Genomic DNA, 19,998 nt, shown 5'->3' on the forward strand with positions numbered 1-19,998 from the left:
ATTATATGTTGGTGTTTGTTTTTTCAGTGGTGTTGCAGAGTGATGCTTTTTTGGGGGAGTTCTGTGGGCGTGCAGAGTGATAATGTGTTGGTGCTGAGTGATAATGTGGTGGTGCTGATTAATGCTGTTGTAGTGTGTAGTGGTGCTTAGTGATGCTGGCGTTGTGTTGAGTGATGCTGGTGTGTCGATTAGTGATGCTGTGGTAGTGCTGTGGTAGTACTGAGTGGTGCTGTAGTGGTGCTGAGTGTTGTTTGTGGTGGTGCAGAGTGATGTTGTGTTGTTGCTGAGTGATACTGCGATGGTGCTGAGTGATGGTGTGTTGTTGCCTAGTGATAATGTGGTGTTGCTGAGTGATAATGTGTTGTCGATGAGTGGTGTTGTGGTGTTGTGTTGGTGCTGAGTGTTGCTATGGTGATGCTGAGTGATGCTATGGTGATGCTGAGTGATGCTGTGCTGTTGTAGAGTGGTACTGTGGAGGTGCACTTAGCCCCACCACAACACTCAGTGCAACACCAGCATCACTCAGCGCAATGCTAGCATTACTCAGCAACACATCCAGCATCACTCACCGCCACCAGAGCAACACTCATCAACACACCAGCATCACTCAGTACCACCATAGGATCACCTAGCATCACTCAACACTACAACAGGAAGACTCAGCACCACAACAGCATCACTGAACACCACTACAGCATCATTTGGCACCAGAACAGCATCACTCTGCAGCACAACAGCACCACTTAGCATTCTTGTGTTGCGCATAGTTTTGTAGTGGTGCTGAGTGACGCTGTAGTGGTGTTGAGTGGTGCTGTGGCGATACATATTGATGATGTGGTGCTGCTGGTGTGTTGCTGAGCGTTGCTGGTGGGTTGCTGAGTGATGCTGGTGTGTTGCTGAGTGATGCTGGTGTGTTGCTGAGTGATGCTGGTGTGTTGCTGAGTGATGCTGATGTGGTGCTGAGTGATGCTGATGTGGTGCTGAGTGATGCTGGTGTTTTCCTGAGTTATGCTGGTGTGTTGCTGAGTGATGCGGATGTGGTGCTGAGTGTTGCTGATGTGGTGCTGAGTGTTGCTGATGTGGTGCTGAGTGATTTTGATGTGCTGAGTGATGCTGGTGTTGCGCTTAGCGATGTTGGTGCAGGGCTGAGTGATGTTGTGTTATTCTTAGTGGTGCTGTGTTGGCAGTGAGTGATGCTTTGGTGCTGCTGAGTGATAATGTGGTGGTGCTGAGTAATGCTGTTGTGGTGGATGATTAGTTAAGCTGGCGTTGTGTTGAGTGATGCTGGTGTGTCTAAGTGATGCTCGTTTATTACCAAAAAAATGTTATAACACTTAACGTCCAAGTCTGGGTTTCAGTATATGTACGCAGACAAAGTACGTATTTGGAGAGCAAGTTGAACGCTGGAGAGGGAGGGGGTGGTCGGAGTAGCCAGCAAAATGGGAGAATGGGACTTTGGAGAAATGGCGCGCGATGGAGAGAAAGTCTGAGTGCTGTGTGTTTATGTTATGAAATGGCCGAGCGACTTGCGCGCTATAGAGTGAGGGAGAGAGGCTGTTGTAGCCAGCAAAATGGGAGAATGGCTGAGGGCTTCGTGTTGTTGCCGTGCACAAAGTAAAGAGCCAATGAAAGGAGAGCCTGTGGGAGGGAGGGGCTGGTATGAGGGAGAGGCGCACGCAGGACAGGGAGAGGCTGTGAAGAGTGGTCTGAAAAGTGGTCAGCTGAATGCAGCGTGCAGAAAGTGAAGAGCCTATGGGAGAAAGGCTGTAGGATGCGTGTTAGCGTGCAGGAGAGAAAGGGGGGGTGATAAGCGTGAGGCACACGCTGGACAGGGAGAGGGTGGGAGGACCTAAAGTGAAGAGCCAAAGTGATGAGCCAATGGGAGAAAGGCTGTAGGATGCGTGTTAGCGTGCTGGAGAGAAAGGAGGGTGATAAGCGTGAGGCGCGCGCTGGACAGGGAGAGGGTGGGAGGACCTTAAGTGAAGAGCCAATGAAAATTGTTTAAATAAGTGCATGTGGCGAGAATGCGCGTCCTTGTGTTCACGTGAACTGTATGAATTCCGCCGATGGTTAAGCTCTGGTTAAGCCCCAATATCTCTCGCCAGCAATGTGCAAGCGCATTAGCAGGCGAGACCTAAAAACGGGGGAAAGAGGTGATATGAGCCTCACTACAGTGCTTGGGACTTCCCGGGGGAAGACTCACCGGGTCAGGTGATTCACGTGGCCCTCATTGCCTCGCCGCTGCCAAAGCTCAGAAGCCTGACGCTGTGGCCAGGGCCTTTCACCAAAAAGGACTCTGGGTATGCTTGTGGCACTGACTTCTATGCCGGGGCCCCTTCAGCCTGGGCGGTTGCATGTAGATGCCCGGAGATCCCCTCAATCAGGGTAATCGGCGCCCCCCTCGCCTCGTCAAGCATCCACTATGGGGTGGCCCACTCCCGCCCATTGTTTCGCTCACTGCAGGGTGCTTCTCATCGGACTCGACATGTGCTGGCAGCGTCTTTGTGCGCTGCCTCACCTTCTCTCTGTTGGGGAGCTCGGCTCTGCAGGAGATCCCTCAGGGCCACAATGCAGAGCAGGCCAGCTCCTCTCTTCCAGACTCTGGGGTTTCAATGCTGCTCCATGGGCGGTCTCTCTGGATCGGCCGCAACGGATTGGCCCTCAGCAGAGGCTCTTGCTCCACCCAGAGCCGGTCGCGCACTCAGGCTGTCAAAGAGGCGAGGTCACCAGATCACCAGCGCCGGCGGGCCTGCGCCGGCGGGCCACCGCTGAACGCCGGCCTCACCTTGTCTCTGGTTGTCGCCGATCGTCAGAGCACAGCTCGATCCCTTCTCTCCTCACAGCCGCTGGGAACTTCGGCGGGGATCCCGCAGCGCGGGCCGCTTCTCTCCTGCAGGCTTTGGGGTCTCAGGACAGTGGTGGCATAATTTGCTCTGCATCTGCCTCTGTGGAGTCACGAACTCCACTACAAACCGCCGGAACCGTGCCCTGGTGCATACGGCTCATCTCCCACCGCTGCAGATGCCGGCATCGAGCTGCAAAAAGTAAGCTATTTGACGTTGGCGCCTTAAAGACTCACAGAAGCATCTCACTCGCCACTATCTTGACCACGCCCCCCTATTTTACATTTTAAATCTGGGCAATTCTAACTCATTTGACCTCAACAATTTTTGGTGTAACCCAGCCTATAATTGGTACACCTCTGATAATTTTATGCTAACATACTAAAAACTTAATAGTGAAATTGCCCGTCAGTAGGGTAAGAAAACTCACTTTCACAATTTCTAAAACGTTTTTTTTATGGGAGGCATGGGGAGTTGATTATTTTTATGCAGGCCCTATTCTGCACTGATATATTTATTTCCACCTCTCACTTTTACCTCCTTCCCTGCATGATCTTCTAACAATCACACATTTTCTACTTTTCATTTTTATATGACTAAAATGTTTTATTACATTGCCTGTTCCCCCCTTCCTGCCAACTTCATCTCGCAAGAATGGCAAGAAAAAACCAAAAGTGCACACCATGATGAGAATTCTGTGTACTGTCTTTGCTGTACACAAGTCCATTAAAAGGCAAGATCAAAACAGATGTTAGCTTCTCACCGGAACTCCTGGCATGATACCTGGCTATCTGAGTTAACTTTCTTCAAGGGTTAAGAAATGTAAAGACTGACACAAGCTTGATGCAACATGCATAAACAGCTCTCCAATGACAAAGCTTGAAGCAACAAGCATAAAAAACTCATAGTTTACTCCAATAATGATTCATCCTCATGGCAGACATCTCTCTCTTTTTTTTAGATCTCACCTTCGCAGATCGCATGCGCTGCAGAGGCAAATGGCCTTTTGCCGTCGCTCTGGCTTTTCAGCCAAACGCGTGCACGTGTTCCATTGCCTTCAATGGCAACGGGTGCACGTCAGGAGATTCATTTGCGGGAGCGCACGGCCCATCTGGTCGCAATTATCGCTCCTGCGAGTGAATCGCGCCCGCCCCTTCCTCTCCCCCCTGCCGCGCAAGGCGCTTGTGTTTGTTGCTTGTTTTTTTTCCCATTTCGCGGCCCGTGGCATTACTTTTACGTCCGCGCGGCCAATGCTTGTTTCACTTATTTCTGTTTGCAGATGACGGGAGAAGTTGCAGTGGAGCGCCCGGCTGCCTGTCAGAGACCGGTATAACTCAGACCTCTAGTTACTTACATTAGTGGCCTTCATCCTGTTTGCTGAGCATTTACTGCTTAGTGAACAGAATCATGCATCGCTCTCTGGCTCCCTTCTATCCTTGACCTATGTGGGCATCCCAATAAATTCAAGGTTTCCCAAGTGATTACTCCTGTATAGAGAACGTAGTCCCCCGCTTTGAAGTGCTTGCCAATCTATCTGACACGTATGTTATCCTTCAGTGCATAGAATCCATTCAAGAGGTTGTATTTCAAGCTCAGTAACCCCAGGAGTACGAACCACCAGCACCACTTTCCACTGATTCATGCCAGACCCCTCGTTACCCTCCCTCAAGTTCACAGTGGACACCAAACTCCTTGCGTTCCCTGAAGTCACCAACGTGCTACATTTGGCACTAGAAACCTTAAACTGCACACCGCCAAACGTGTGTTGTTTGGTTTTATCAGCTTTCAACAAGGAGCCCTGTGTGGGAGAACCTTGAGCAGGATAGGAATCAATGAGTGACTGTGCAGCAGCAGTGAAGTACTGTCAGGTGTTCCTAGACTTACTTTCATCCTTGGATAATCGCGTCACGTGCGAATGTATAAACCTTCATGTGCTCTAACAACAGGCTTTTAATAGCGCAGTTTATTACTGAGGTTTCTCACATTTCTTTCTCTGGCAACATCTTAGAATCACCCTGGAGATACGGCCCATCTGTACAAATATACATCCTTACAATACAGCGTCACACTGTTCACTCTCTGTTAAAACGATTCAGTTACAGAAGCTCAAGTTCTGAAATGCACCACTTGAGAAACCGTAATTACTCAAAGGAGCGTAATGGCGTAATTATGGGAAGCTTGCATTGAAAAACGGAGCACAAATTTTGCACAGTTATGCGAATTACGCTGGCGTAATTTCAATTTCACCCAGATCTACTTTATTCATGGCACGCTCAACCAAAGTAAGTGTTGTGAAGGGAGCTGCTGTGGTGACGGCTCCCGTCCCGAACAGGCAGGTGGGGGTCTCCGAACATGTCAATATGGCGGATGGTCCTCTACCAGGTTGACGGAGGTTATGACCTCCACTCCCCTGCTGGGACTGCAGAACCCCCACCAAGGCCTAAAAAAGATAGTTTTTAGAACTGCTGTTTACCTTTGCCTAATCTGTGAATGCCACAAACTGTTCCTGTCAGGCTCCCACTTTATGTTGTGATTATATATGGATTTTTTCCAGCTCAGCACAATCTTTGACAGTCACTAAGCCATGCCTGGGGGACAATAGCCGTTAAGGTGCAGCTACCCTGTTCTGGGGTCCCAAGCAGCAGAAGGACACGTGAAGTGTGATTAAACCCACTCAAACCAGCAGCAGCCCACATATACGACTGTCCAACCGCACAGGTTTTGGGGTATGCGCAGCAACCACTAGGAACAAGGTCTGCTCCCAGTCCCTGACCCAGCGGTGCCAGCTGTGGATGGCCTTTAACCACAGCAACCTGTTGGCACAGATCCTGGCAATAGCAGTGTTAAAGAGTTGTGGTCCCAAATGTTTTTATTTGGTAGTAATGTTGGTGATGTTTGCCAAATATGCATGAAATTTGGCAGTCGGTTAGCATGCTAAGCCAAACAAAGTCTAAATTAGTCATAAGGTACCAAGTCAAAGCTATTATTCCCACACCTCTGTAACTTTGCCCCCTTGATGGATCGGCACAAAGCCTGAGGTTCTAGCACTACGATTCATATGGGCCATTTCATCTTATTTCATGCAGATTTGTCCAATGGCAGCAACCTTATTAAAAAAAGAACCCTTTTTAGACTCCTCCTTAAACTTGTTACTGATGTGGCTGCATTGGACATTAAATGCCAGCAGTGGGCTTGACCTAGTAAATGTCTACCCAATTTCATACAGATTCATCATACTTTGCCACCCTATTTATGAATAACAATGCCTTTTTTTGCTTTCGTTTTAAAAACATAAATAAAAGGCATTTTAATTTACAATGCCAATAGCTGAAACTCTTGTAACTGCGAGACCTACTGCATTGCAAATGCTTGTTTTTTAAGTGGTCTTTTACACCCCTAAGAGAACCAAAACAATCCTCACAAATAAAGCAGGATGCTGCTGAGTGCCGCTTCACACTCCAAGTGACATCACTTGGCCTACCAGAATCGCCTATAACCATGTTCTATTGATTTGTACATCAGCCAGGGAACCTTACAAGACAGACCATTGTCTCCTGTCAGAAATATATAACCTAAGGAGCACCAGACTGACTACCCAAAGATCCATATCAACCCATTAAAATATATATCATTAACTCATCACTGATCGTACCTCTTCGATAGTGTGCCCCTACTAACTGAATCTTTACATGGGCATAGACCAAATAAGAACTCTAAGACCTAATAGTACCCAACCCACAACACGCTTCAAAGGGTGAACTGAAAGTGGGTGCCATTAATATCTGTTCTGCACTAAAAAAACCCTTAGGTTCAAGACTTACTCAGTGGAAATGTTCTGCAGATACGTAGACTGACAAAACTGTGATAGGTAAGTAGTTAGCTCTATCACAATTTTAGATGAGCTGATGCCCCAAAACTTCAAAAGGCTTCAAAGGAAGCGGAAAGCCAAAACGAGGGGAAGTAGATCTAGCTCATGACTCAAAACATACTGGTATACAGATATAAAATGCAACAGCTCGATGTATCCTCAACTCAAAGAGTTCATTAGTATTTGCAGGTATATATCGCCTACTAGGATGCAATGTCCTCTTTCTAGATGAATTCCTCAGTCTAACCTTATCTCTGCAATCTTCAATACAGAAAATTAGCAGTAAAAGACATTAGCATAGAGGTAGAAAATCCCATCTCTCCACGTGTGCCAGACATTTTGGAAATAATGCTAGACTTGTGCTCCAACCAAGTTGTGAAAGGTCCAACTCGCACAACAGGCCAAACATTAGAATTGGTGTTCTCTCACATTACAAATGCCAAACTAAAGGTAAAGTCCCACAAACATTATATATCAATTTTGCCTCAATTCAATAGAACATAATCCTATCCCGAATTCAAGCACTGCAAAAATGGAAGACTTTAATCAGATCAATAAAATGGTCAGAGAGACCCCATGTATTGCCTCAGACGCTAAACTAGAGGTACTCTAACATAACATAATAAACTCTCTCAACAAATTAGTCCATCTGAGATAAATAAAAGAAGAGGCACCAAAACCATACTGACCAACAAAATAGAGTAAGTCCCTAATGAAGTGGATGAAGACCGGCACTCTGCTCTGACTCTACTCAACCTCTTTTCTGTATGTTACACAGGTAACTTCACGGTTATTGAGGGGACTCCAAGGCCTGGAAGTCTACTTACAAAGTGTTGGGAATTCTTCACGCCTCGCAGCTACTCTTGAATACACCAGGCCACCCATTAAAGTACCTCAAGGCTCAGCACTCTAGCTATTACTTTTCATTTTATATATTCACCTGCTAACTCGGGTTCTCAGACAACATGGAGTACACTTCCAAATATATGCTGATGATACTTAGGTATACATTTGATTGGATGAGTTTCAAGACGTCTAGGATAAAATCACAAACTGCCTGAACCATTTGTATAAATGGTTTCTACAAAATTACCTTTTTTTCTGAATGGAGCAAAGACTGAGACCCCTATTTCTGCTGGAGTACTTCAGAAATGCTTTGCTTTGGAATGGTTACAAAATCTAGGAAGCCCACTATCTTTATTCAAGTAGGAAAATAAACCTGGACATTCTATTCGATGTTGACATGTCTTTTTAATCTCAAATCAACGAAGGGTTCAAGGTCATAAATATAAAGCTTTCCTTGAAATCTGAATTTAACACTGAAGGTAGAACACCACTATCTGCACTTCAGGAATTTCTATGAAGTGACATGCAGGGCTCTATTAAACGTCCAAATAATGCTGCTAACTTCAGTTTATTCACTCAAAACCTATCGATGAAAACTGTGGCATGGCTCCTTTGCAAAATATCTTCTGTACAAGGAAGCTTTGGAATTAGGTTTAAGTGATTTTCGGTATGATTTCAGCCCCACTACTAAGTATGCAAAGTACTTCCTATATCACCAGCGTTTTGATTCTATGAACAAACGTGTCTGACTGGATGAAGAAACACGATACACCAAGAACAGCTCAAGTAAGAACAATCATGTGTGCCTCAAAATAACTGGTTGATATTCTGCAGGGTGTGGGCATCAATAGGGACTTCTAGACGGGCACAAACCTGTAACTCTGATCATCAATATAATTGAACAAAAAGGAAGGATCAACTGGCTAAGGGGTGAAATAATTTCTAGCTGCCTGTAGTGGAAGCAACCATTCCTACATGAGTTCCTATTGCAACAGCTAATTCGAGGGCTAGGAAGTCTAGTTTGCGAGGTCAGTGGATAGTGATTGCTGAGTTTGCTGTAGACAGTCTTCTTTGCCTGCTGGGGTATAAAAGCAGACTATTGCCAGGATTTAAATGTAACCGGTCGCCTGGTGTATTCAAAAACAGCTGCTGGGTGTGAAGGTTTGCCAATTTACTGATGTTCTGACGGTAAATGGACTTCTATCAGTTGTGTGGGAGAGTGATGTGGTTTAGACTGCTGAGGTTTGCTGTGGACATTTTTCCAGAGGATTGGCCTGCTGCTAAATTGAGAAGACCCTGGAACAGAGGAATCTTGTAGTCACTAAGAAGAATCTTAGTTAACCGGTCTGCAGATGGCCAAGTAACAGTAAGGCTCCTCCAAAGATCTGTGTTTGAGTAGTTATACGTTTTACAGTAAAAACAATCTAAAGCAGGTTGTGAAGTGAGACACAAACTGTCAATGCTACATCAAGCTGCAGCTCTTTTAGAGTATGTCTCTAGTAAGTTCCAGCTTCACCAAGAACACACACAGAACTTTCTGGACCTCAAGGAGTCTTGTTCGGATACAGCCTCCAGATCATTCTCAACATATTTTTGCTCCATACTTTTTTCCAAGTGTGAAGGATGAATCCTTTAAAAGGACAAGCACCCAGCTTGTATCTGATGTTTTCCCTCGCGATTTGACCACAAATTGTGTCTTGGTCTTGCTCTGTTACTGGAGATCTATTAATAAATGGTTTAATTATTTTTATATTGCATTGATTTTTGTATGCGTCATATTTTTTCTTTTTTTGCATGTTTCTCTTTTGTCCATCATTTGAAACCCGTATTCATTTTTCTTATTTGTTGCTACATTTTTCTTACTCCATCTTTACTTCAAGTAATTCAAGTGTACATTGTTATTTATTTCTTAATCCTGCTAAAGTTTGGTGTATTATTATGCACTCCACCCCCCCCCCCCCCTCACTCCCATATACTTGACTCTTCAAAATGTGAGCCAACGCTACATCATCTGAAACGTTTACCCCGTAGGGTCTTTCTGCTTGTGCTGCATGGGAGCCCTCTTCCTTTCATGACCTAGAATTCGGATGCATTGCAATACTAGATTTGTACCTTGAGTGGCGGACATCACTTCAACTTTCACTTCAAAGGAGGCACGCACAGTTTATACGAGTTGTGTCTGCTTTCTAAGCTGTTTGTTTTGTGTCCATTCTTTGTTTTCAGATGAAACACGCGATGCAAATCTTGGAACGGCATGAAATACAGCCCTATGAAGTTGCCCTGGTCCATTGGGAAAATGAAGAGATAAACTACAGGATAGGAGTGTAAGAAAGAACTTCTAAACTTGTTATACCTAAATCAATTATGTGATAAATGCCCAAAAAGCTATGCTAACCAGTTCTTTTCAAATACTAAAAAACGCTCACTCGTTCAGTCTTGTGGGTTTACTTTAACTGTGCTTTACTGGTATTGTTGCCAAATCTATTGAGTGAAAACAGACATAAAAGAAATTGATAGGAATCCAATATGAGGTTTCCTTTTATTTCATTTGTGCCATTGTATGTTAAATGTATGCATTTCACAGAAGTAGTCCATGTCATCTGTGGCACACCACATTAAAATGTGTCCTGTATTGCTGTGCTTCTTGCTTTGGAAGAATCATGTAGAGTAACTCGTAATCAATGTATGCTTTCAGTTCTTTCATTATAGTGTTCATTCCAAGTGTGCGTTGTTTGTTTCATAATCTTATTATTGGTACTTGTTGAGCACTACAAATCACCCTAAAAAGAGTCTCTAGGCACTGCTGCGTATCTTCAGACATGATCTACGTATTAGGATATTTTAATAATAGACTAAAGCAAGGTTAGAACATCCTTGTTTTAAGAGCTTGTTTGAATAGTCTGTGGTCAATATTAACATGGGTATTGGGAGCTGATTCCAGTATTAGGGAGCTAGGTACGAAAATGATCTGCCTCCCATTTCTTGCAGCGCTACCCCTGCGGGGGTGTAATAGGTGTTTCCCGCAGGACCATAGACTCCTAGTGGGGGAATACCAATTAAGTTTTTTCTGTAAATACTGTAGTCTGGTCCCATAAAGGTATTTGTGGACCAAACAGAGAAGTTTAAATCTTGAACACTTTTTATAGGCAGCCAGTGTAGGCTTCGTAGGATGGGTACTGAAGACGATAGGAGTGGAAGATGGCATACTAAATGTTCTGTAGTATTTTGGACCGCCTTAACTTTTGTGAACAATCCTTCATTCACTGGGGCAATTAACAAATTCCCATAGTCCAGGCGACTAATTATAAGGGCTTGGACTATGGATTTTCTTGATTGAAGTGATCTTTTCAGAGTACTATGGGTCTATACAGTGCATTTAACTCTAGAAAACAAACTACCACACTAACAACTATATTTAGCCTCTCTCCCTACTTCTTATATATTTGATAAGTGCAACTACTCACTGTGCTGAATTTTCTATTTTATGCATGGTTTTGAATAGAGTCGCATTGTTTTGTTGCAGTGCACCAACACTAAAATAAACTTTACTTTGATTAGAAGCATTAATGAATGAATGACAGGATTTGTTAAGTGCATGGCTACACAGAAAGAGTGTCCCAATGCTATACGCAGAGTAAGAAAAAGAGAGCCACGTCTTATGTTTCTTTCTGAAAAGATTCTCTACTTCAATTTGTTGCGATTCTACTTGGAACCTATTCCAGGAGTGAAATGGATCTGCCCCCATCTTTGGTTAGGCGGACACTAGGAATTGTGGCCAGATGGCCTAGATGAGCGCAGAGTTCTTAGATGAGTAGTGGCATATCCTGGATGACAGATAAGCTGGAACGGGTTGGTTCTTTCCTCTCTGTATTAGGGAAGATTCTTAGATGAGATCTGCTTGGGATCCATGTTAAAATATCAATATCAAAAATATCGATGAAAAAAATATTGATGTAAAAATATCGATAACAAAAATATCGCCTCCCTATACTTAAAAAGGTAAGCACAGTAATATCGACTCAAAAATATTGATGTAAACAATATAGATGTAAAAAATATTGACTTTAAAAAATAACATAAATTAATTAAATATTATTATTATTATTAACAAATTAAATTTAAAATATTTTAACTAATTACTAGCAGCCCGCCCCGGCGCTGCCTGGGTCAGAAGGGGGCTGAGGGCAGCATTTTAAGCCTCTGTGCACTCCCGCCCACCCCGACATTGCCCAGACCGCATCCCTCCCGCCTCGCCGTCGCCCCCCCCCCCCCCCCACATTGCCCATACCGCCTCCCACCCGCCTCGCGCCTCCCGCCCGCCGCCCACCTCCTGCCTGCCTTTGCCTTACCTGAGCCGCCCGCACCGGACTTCACCGCCACTCCTCGCCGCACGTCAAAGCTCCTCCCCGCATGGCGTCATTACGTCTAGGTCGCGGTCAGCGCTACGTCGCGGCCGGCGCTAGTTTTAAGGGACTACTTTGTTTAGAAATTTTTATTTTTTAATTTACGTTTTTTTTTTTATTTTATGTCGCCTATGTCCATCTACACACCCTGAGGATTCCAACAATGTATTGGGTGTGTGGATTGGCGCTGTGGTTCCCGTGTTAACCTTGCCAAAAGGTTTCTGGTCTCTCTTTATACTAGTAGTATAGATAACAAATTATCTAAATGTAATTAATATAAACACACAAAAGTGTACATATACATATATTTACTTAAATACATTTTATTAACTATTATCTTTATTTAATTTATGAACTTTATTAATTATATAAAAATAATACATACATTTAATAACAAAATAAAAACATTAATAGTTAAAACATTAGATAGCGGGAGGGTAAAAATTACTATTCCCACTCCAGTGAGTGCAACAGTAGGAAAAGTGCTGGATAGCGTAGGGGTAAAAATTACTATACCTACTCCAGTGAGTGCAATTGTAGGGAAAGAGCTGGGTAGCGTAGGGGTAAAATATACTATTCCCACTCCAGTGAGTGCAACAGTAGGGAAAGCGCTGGATAGCGTAGGGGTAACAATTACTATTCCCACTCCAATGAGTGCAACAGTAGGGAAAGCGCAAGATAGCGTAGGGGTAAACATTACTATTCCCACTCCAGTGAGTTCAAAATTAGGGAAAGTGCAGGATCCCAAAACAATAAAAAATAAAAAATATCAACATTTTCAATAAATGTAATTTCTAATTTTAACATAATTAATATATAAATATATTAACAAAGATAAAAAAAATATTTAGCACTATAAAATCCACAACAAATACCTAAAATAAATTACACAATTACATTTAATATTTACTAATTAATTAATGATTTTTTTTATTATTTATTAATTAAACAATTACTTACCAGCTTTCACACCATTTACACATATAAACACCACAACACACACCTAGAATTAATTACACAATTACAATTAATAATTACTAATTAGTTATTTAAAAATGTTGTTATTATTTATTAATTAAACAATTGATTACTTACCAGCTTTCACACCATTTACACATATATACACAATAACACACACCTAAAATTAAATACACAATTACAATTAATAATTACTAAATAATTAATTGAAATTTATTTTAAACTATTTAATAATTAATCAATCAAAAATAATTACGTACCACCCTTCACACCATTTACATATATAAAACACCACAACACACACCTAAAATAAATTAAACAATTAACATACTTAATTATTAATTAACTAATTGAAATTAATTAACAACGAATTATTAAACTATCATTAATCAATTAATTGACACATTAATAAATTAATTTTACATAATTAAACTACTTCCCACCCTATTTCCCTATAAACCCACAACCCGCTACAGGTCAGGATCCCCGGACGGCAAGCAGCGTGCAGGTAGGCACACGCACGGAACGCCACAGGCTTTGGCGCAATCACACCCGCTCCACCGCAAGGCCAGCCCCTTTAACGGCGCCTCTGGGCGCTAAGCCTCTAAGCGACTTCCGGGCCAGTCGCGGAGGCTTCTGGGGACTGTAGTCTCTACTCCCCCGCTCTGCGGCAGTCCCGGTGTTGGAGGGCTGCGGCGGGGGGAGGAGACAGCAGGTGCGGTGTAGTGGCAGCAGCTTTCCCTCAGCAGGTCGCTCGAATCCCCAGGCAGACGAGGCTGAAGGCAGGTCAGGATCCCCGGACGGCAAGCAGCGTGCAGGTAGGCACACGCACGGAACGCCACAGGCTTTGGCGCAATCACACCCGCTCCACCGCAAGGCCAGCCCCTTTAACAGCGCCTCCGGGCGCTAAGCCTCTACGCGACTTCCGGGCCAGTCGCGGAGGCTTCTGGGGACTGTAGTCTCTACTCCCCCGCTCTGCGGCAGTCCCGGTGTTGGAGGGCTGCGGCGGGGGGAGGAGACAGCAGGTGCGGTGTAGTGGCAGCAGCTTTCCCTCAGCAGGTCGCTCGAATTCCCAGGCAGACGAGGCTGAAGGCAGGTCAGGATCCCCGGACGGCAAGCAGCGTGCAGGTAGGCACACGCACGGAACGCCACAGGCTTTGGCGCAATCACACCCGCTCCACCGCAAGGCCAGCCCCTTTAACGGCGCCTCCGGGCGCTAAGCCTCCACGCGACTTCCGGGCCAGTCGCGGAGGCTTCTGGGGACTGTAGTCTCTACTCCCCCGCTCTGCGGCAGTCCCGGTGTTGGAGGGCTGCGGCGGGGGGAGGAGACAGCAGGTGCGGTGTGGTGGCAGCAGCTTTCCCTCAGCAGGTCGCTCGAATCCCCAGGCAGACGAGGCTGAAGGCAGGTCAGGATCCCCGGACGGCAAGCAGCGTGCAGGTAGGCACACGCACGGAACGCCACAGGCTTTGCCGCAATCACATAAATAAGTAATTTGTATTTTTTTTACTCTTGAAAGTAATAGTAGTCTTTGGAAAAAGTTGCCAAAACAACTTTAGTTATTGGGTAAAATTATTCCTTCCTAAAATAAAACGCCTTGAAGCTATGGAGTTTCCTGCAGCGCCTCCACCCAGCTCCAGCACGTGGCAAGGAGGCCGCGGCGATGAAACTGGTTCTCTTGCTTGCATTTTCGCCCCAATTTACCAATTTTGCTTCTTGCCACTTGATAACTGTAACCCAGGCTGGACAACTGCTGAAACAACTCTTGCTCCTTTTACAATACCCGAGCAGCGCCTCACACCCACCAGAAAACCCCAGCCGCTCGCTCACCACGTGTTAAGGCAACGGCGCTGGTTGCTACACCGCGTGCATTTCTCATCGCATTGTCTCGCAACACAAACGTATACCCGCTACAGGACTAGTAACGCAAAATGAAACTAAAATAATTTAATAAGTAGAAAAATTCTAAAACCTATAATAAAATAACAAACAATTCTTATTTAAAACGCTAAAATACATAACATTATTAAAAAATCGATATTTTAGTAAATTATATTTTTGTAAAAAATATTTATTACAACTATATTTTTGTAATCGATATTACTTACCTGCCAGTCGATATTCTTGTCATCTATATTTTTGAGGTCGATATTTCTTCCAAACGATATTTCTGCGGCGATATATTTGTTCCACGATATTTCACTGTCGATATTAATGCTCTGCACCATCTGCTTGTTCACAGGAAGCCAATGCAGATTTCTCCTTATTCTGTTAAGGAAAAACACACACTATATTTTGAAAATTATATCTGTGTCCAGTATGCCTTCTTACTTAGTTTGGGTTGTGATAATACATTGCAGGATTTCAGAATGTGCTTGTGCTATTCCTTCAGTTTCATGCATTGTTGTAACTTACTATCCTTTAACTAAACCCCAATCCATCATACTGGTATGTACTGCTTTTATAAAAGACGATTGTTACCATAGCATGCTGCATGATAAACAGTGTTGCCTTATTTATTTAATTATATTTAAATAAAGTGTATTGCTTTTTATACAGTGAATTATAGCACATACCCATAAACCAGAAACAAGGTCAATACGGAGAAATCTCCAGCCGGTGGATTAAATCAAGGTTAAGGAGCCTTCTAATGCTAATCAGCCTGCATCTGGGCTATGATCTTAGTTATGCAATCCAGGTGTACTTCAAACTCACCTTTATTGACACCCGTAGCTTGTAACCTATCTGATGCTTTGAGTCATCATCTGTCCGTTTACACTGTCATGGCCTCTATTGCCCACAGTCATTTCCTGACCATTTCAACTTGTGTCAGTCCGTATTCCTAGCCATTTCTAAATGTATCTCTTCCTATGTGGAGGGTAGGGCAGATCCATTAGTGCACAGAAACCCTCATTTTGCCCATTTCTCTTTTGCTTACCTTTGAAGATCCATTCTCAAACTGCTAAACGGCCACCCTTAATTCCCCCAGTTTCACATATATTTACTGTAATCTTTTTTTGGTGAGGTATATGCAGTGAAGATGGTGAAAAAGTAAAAATTTACCAAAAATGTATTAAAATGATCAACTTTTAATTTGTTCTGGAAAATGCTATGAACGTTCAAGAACTAAATAAAATGAAATACAAAAGATTGTCCTCAGAGACTTGTTTGCCTAAAATGAGGAGCCACTGCCCAAACTGGAAGATGACTGCCGATCATGTGTCGGGTCGTTGTAGGTAATGTGAGCCTTGGTAGCGGTGACACAAGTTTTTTAAAAGGCTTGATGAGTTAGACAGAGGGATTTAAAAAGAGCTTTGTTACACGACCAGTGGAATGTTTCCTTAGTCCCATTGATATGGTCAAAGGTACTCGTCACGGCTGCATATCAGACAGTTGACTTTTTAATAATTTGCCATCTATGTAAAATTTTACTGAAAGTCTAAGAGAGCAGGCATTCACAGAATCCAGCATGGGACGGTTGGGCAATGTTATTACCTTTGCTCAATGATTAACCTTGGAGTATTCCTCAAATGTTTCCGCTGCAACGAGCAGGAGAATACCACCAAATGTACCTTAGCCTCAAGAGAGTGTAGTTTATCTAGTTTACAATTACATGTGTTTTTTCTTTACTGCATTCACCAGCACGGAGGAGCACATAAGGTAACAGGCCTTAAGGTAGCATTCCAAAAAGTCGGATCCAAAAAATAAGAATAAAGACCAACATTGAGTTTTTGCAATCTCAACATGTGTTTTTTAATGCATTCTTTGTATTCGGTTTTATAACTTGACAGAGAAAAAATGAATAACATTTCATCCAAATCAAGCATTTGAAGCACAAAACATCTTATGACGCATCAATTTTACGACTATCCTGAGATGCATGTCATAACAAATGCGTTGTACTGATGACATACCATTGGTGGTGTGCAACAGGGCTGAGCAACACAGCCCTAGATAAAATGACACCATTTTTTTTAGATGCCCTGGTTTGAATTTTATTTAAATCAATTTGAAAATCCATTGGTGAAAGCTTTATATATCAAGTTTTGCACAGACCCGCTCCCCATGGCTGGATTTACCAAGGCTTGGGGTCGGTAAGATTTGTTGATTAAAGACTGCTTTTACTGATTGGACTTTAGGGAATCTGAGGCCCAGTTTATATTCTCTTGTCCTTTTATGCATCACCAAGGGGTAAATGGCTGTCAAACATTTTGTTAAACCCTAGGGAGGATAGCCAAGAGATTATGCTTTGAGGATTTAAATCTGATTTCTCTATTCTGTTCACCTGTGCTATACTTCTCTTTTTAATTACATCTTGGAGGATTCTCTGCATCGCTACTGAGTAATTTTAATTATTAAGGAATCGTTGAATAGGTTTTTTCCAAGTATCTTAAATTTTTTGGGTGTGACTAATTTATTAATTTCTTTAATTTCTGTATGCATATTTTTTATCCAGAATTACTAATAAACTGCTGCTATATGTGAATACTAAGATGCAGAACGATTGGTTCTGCGTGGGGTTTTGAATACACAGGAAGAATGGCGCTCTAGCAAGTTCGCGGCAGAGTATGATCTACAAATAATAGTTACGGTGCTGCCAGGTAAGGGGAAGGCCCAGACAACTCCTGAAAATATGTGGGTGCGGACCCACACTGAAAATTGAGACCAAGTCCTGTTCTGCTTGTAGTTGAGGATTTTGGCAATCATTAGAAGGCATGTTTCACTAGAAGGTCTATGAGCAAAAGCACTCTTCAATAATATGAAGCAGGAAGCAAGTCTGTTTTCTGATGAAAAGATAGCTATCCAGTGTTCAAGAAATTTCTCAGGTCGGACATCCTCTGCCACCTCAAGAAATCCCACCAAGTGAAGAGTGTTGCTACTTGCTTGAGCTACAGCATCCTCTGCCCACTCTTCAAGGACTACATATCTGCAATAGTGTTGCTCCTCAGGTGAGTGCTGTATGCAGAGAGGGATGAAGGTACAATCACCAGAAGCAGACTCCACCGTAACATAACAAATCCCAACAATAAGAATTTTAGAATGCCACTTAGTTTAATGATGGTGAATTCTGTCAGGACAGAAGGTGAGGATTAGATTTTCCTTCTGCCCTTTAATTCTCAAATTGATAGCAGCCATTAAAGCATCAAAACCACTTTTCCTATGAACACCAGGGAAACAAATCAAAGTCCTTGCGTCCTTCAGTGTCAACAACTGAGTCCCAGCATAGTGCTCTATCGCTGTTCATTATCCTTCTGTATTCGCTGCTCAGCAGCCAGTTAAGTCGTGTTTATTTTCTTTCTCAAATTGGGCATTACTTGTGCCTTTTTGAACCTTATTGACAAATAGTGACTTGTAGCGCTAACACTCGCTAGCTTTAATTTCAGATTCCCCGCATAAGTCGCGGTAACGCCCCAGCGCTCCTTTTGAGACTCCTTTCTCCTGTGAACTGCAGTAAGGACCCGATACCCGTAGAGGGTGCTGTCCTCAGCATGGCACTCTGGCTTCAACCCGCGCATCTCCCTCATATTGGAAGTACAGCGCACGCCGTAGGAGCCTGGTTGCGGTCAAGCCTTGTCCTGCTGCCCAGTGTGACGCCCAGCCCAGAGCTGGGTCTGTATTTGCCCCTTTACACTTCTGAACTCCCCTCTGGGGTCTGTATTGTGCTTCTTGAGGCCCTGTGGGGTCTGCATTATGGCTGAGCCTTTTTCCGAGCCCCCCCACCCTAGCACCCCTGACCCTCTCGGATGGGCACACCCCTGAATAAGACGAAGAAGTGGGTTGCTCAGGCCCTGGCGTCTGTCTTCGGATTCTGCTCCCGCTCTGCATGATGTATCTGATATGCTGGATTCTAACACTATTGTCCCATCACAGATCAGCTGTGTGGGTCCTGGCAGAGAAGGTGGCTAGCTATGTAGCGCAGTGGCTAGGCAAAAACTGGAAAAGAAGGCTCTCAGTTGCCTTCGAACATGCTTTGGACATATCAGCCTGTGTTCTCATCCAATGGTGTAGTTTTCACAGTCACTAGGCATACCAAGTCCAGTACCTGCACCATTTCTTACCCAAACGTTTGCAGGGTCTCCCAAGCTTTGTGTGGTACAATGTCTCAAGGCGTATGAGCAAATGATCGACAAGGTTCGATCTCCCGGGAAGAGGCAACTCCTCCTGGACTAAGAAAGCGGTGTAAGGCTTTGTCTGTATCACAGCCCGTTGGGTGATGCAGGAAGCTGTTACAGACACTAAATTATTTGTGACACACTAAACGTGTGGCACAATGGCTTCAAAAGTCTTTTGTTTTGGTGCATGCCTTGAGGATCTCATGCGTGCTACAGACTCTACTTTTAAGAAGTTCTACTTTAACCCGGTGGTGGATGTGGCACAGTTAGTGGTGAGTAAGCTTTGAACTAACATAATACTCGCCGCTGGTCCTGACATAAAGTTAAAATGTGCCTGTAGGAAGGGGGAGGCTCTAGTTGGCGCAGTGCAACACTAGCGACAAGCAGGGACTCTCTCTTCCTCGTCAGGGCTGAGGGTTACCTTCCAGACAACCTCTGCTTACCCTCTAGGTAGTGTGGCTTAAGCAGTCGTAGGCTAATCTTTGGGGCACATAGGGTTAAACACTTGCAATAGTACACCTTTACAACCAACCCACCACACAACGAGACCAGACAGTATTCTGTAAAAATATATATCTTTATATAGATTTTAAGCAGGCTTGTGAATACAGTCAACGTACTTTACGATAACGGTTGCAAATTACTCAGTTCAGGTTACCACAGTTCTTTCTAGCAGTTTAAGCGTTCTCTTAGGGCCCTCAGGCCGATGTCAACAAAGTTCTTGTGGAGCAGGCGGCTCTCAGGGGATCTGTCCCACGTCGCGTTGCCTTCCCGGGGTCGCTGTTCGTTGCGGCTCTCAGCCGAGCGTTTCACGGGTCATCCGGGGCAGCGGTGTTCTGTGGCGGCAGGGTCCTCTCCTCGTCGTCCGCTCCGACCCTGGCGGCGGCGGCTGTGCGGTGGTGGCAAGTGGCAGTACGGTCCCCAAGTGCAGGACGTACCCAGCCAAGTG

At 44.0% G+C, this 19,998-nt stretch overlaps 1 protein-coding gene across 1 annotated transcript in view; it reads left to right on the top strand.

The window, feature by feature from the left end:
• RMND1 (required for meiotic nuclear division 1 homolog) overlaps positions 1-19,998 on the top strand; it is a 372,302-nt gene that overhangs the window by 172,963 nt on the left and 179,341 nt on the right. Inside the window, exon 6 of the mRNA XM_086921342.1 lies at positions 9,781-9,881. Coding sequence (XP_086777468.1) covers positions 9,781-9,881 — 101 coding nt within the window. The remainder of the gene's footprint in view (positions 1-9,780; positions 9,882-19,998) is intronic.

Source organism: Lissotriton vulgaris, chromosome 1_1, assembly GCF_964263255.1.
Source record: "Lissotriton vulgaris chromosome 1_1, aLisVul1.2, whole genome shotgun sequence".
Classification (NCBI taxonomy): domain Eukaryota; kingdom Metazoa; phylum Chordata; class Amphibia; order Caudata; family Salamandridae; genus Lissotriton; species Lissotriton vulgaris.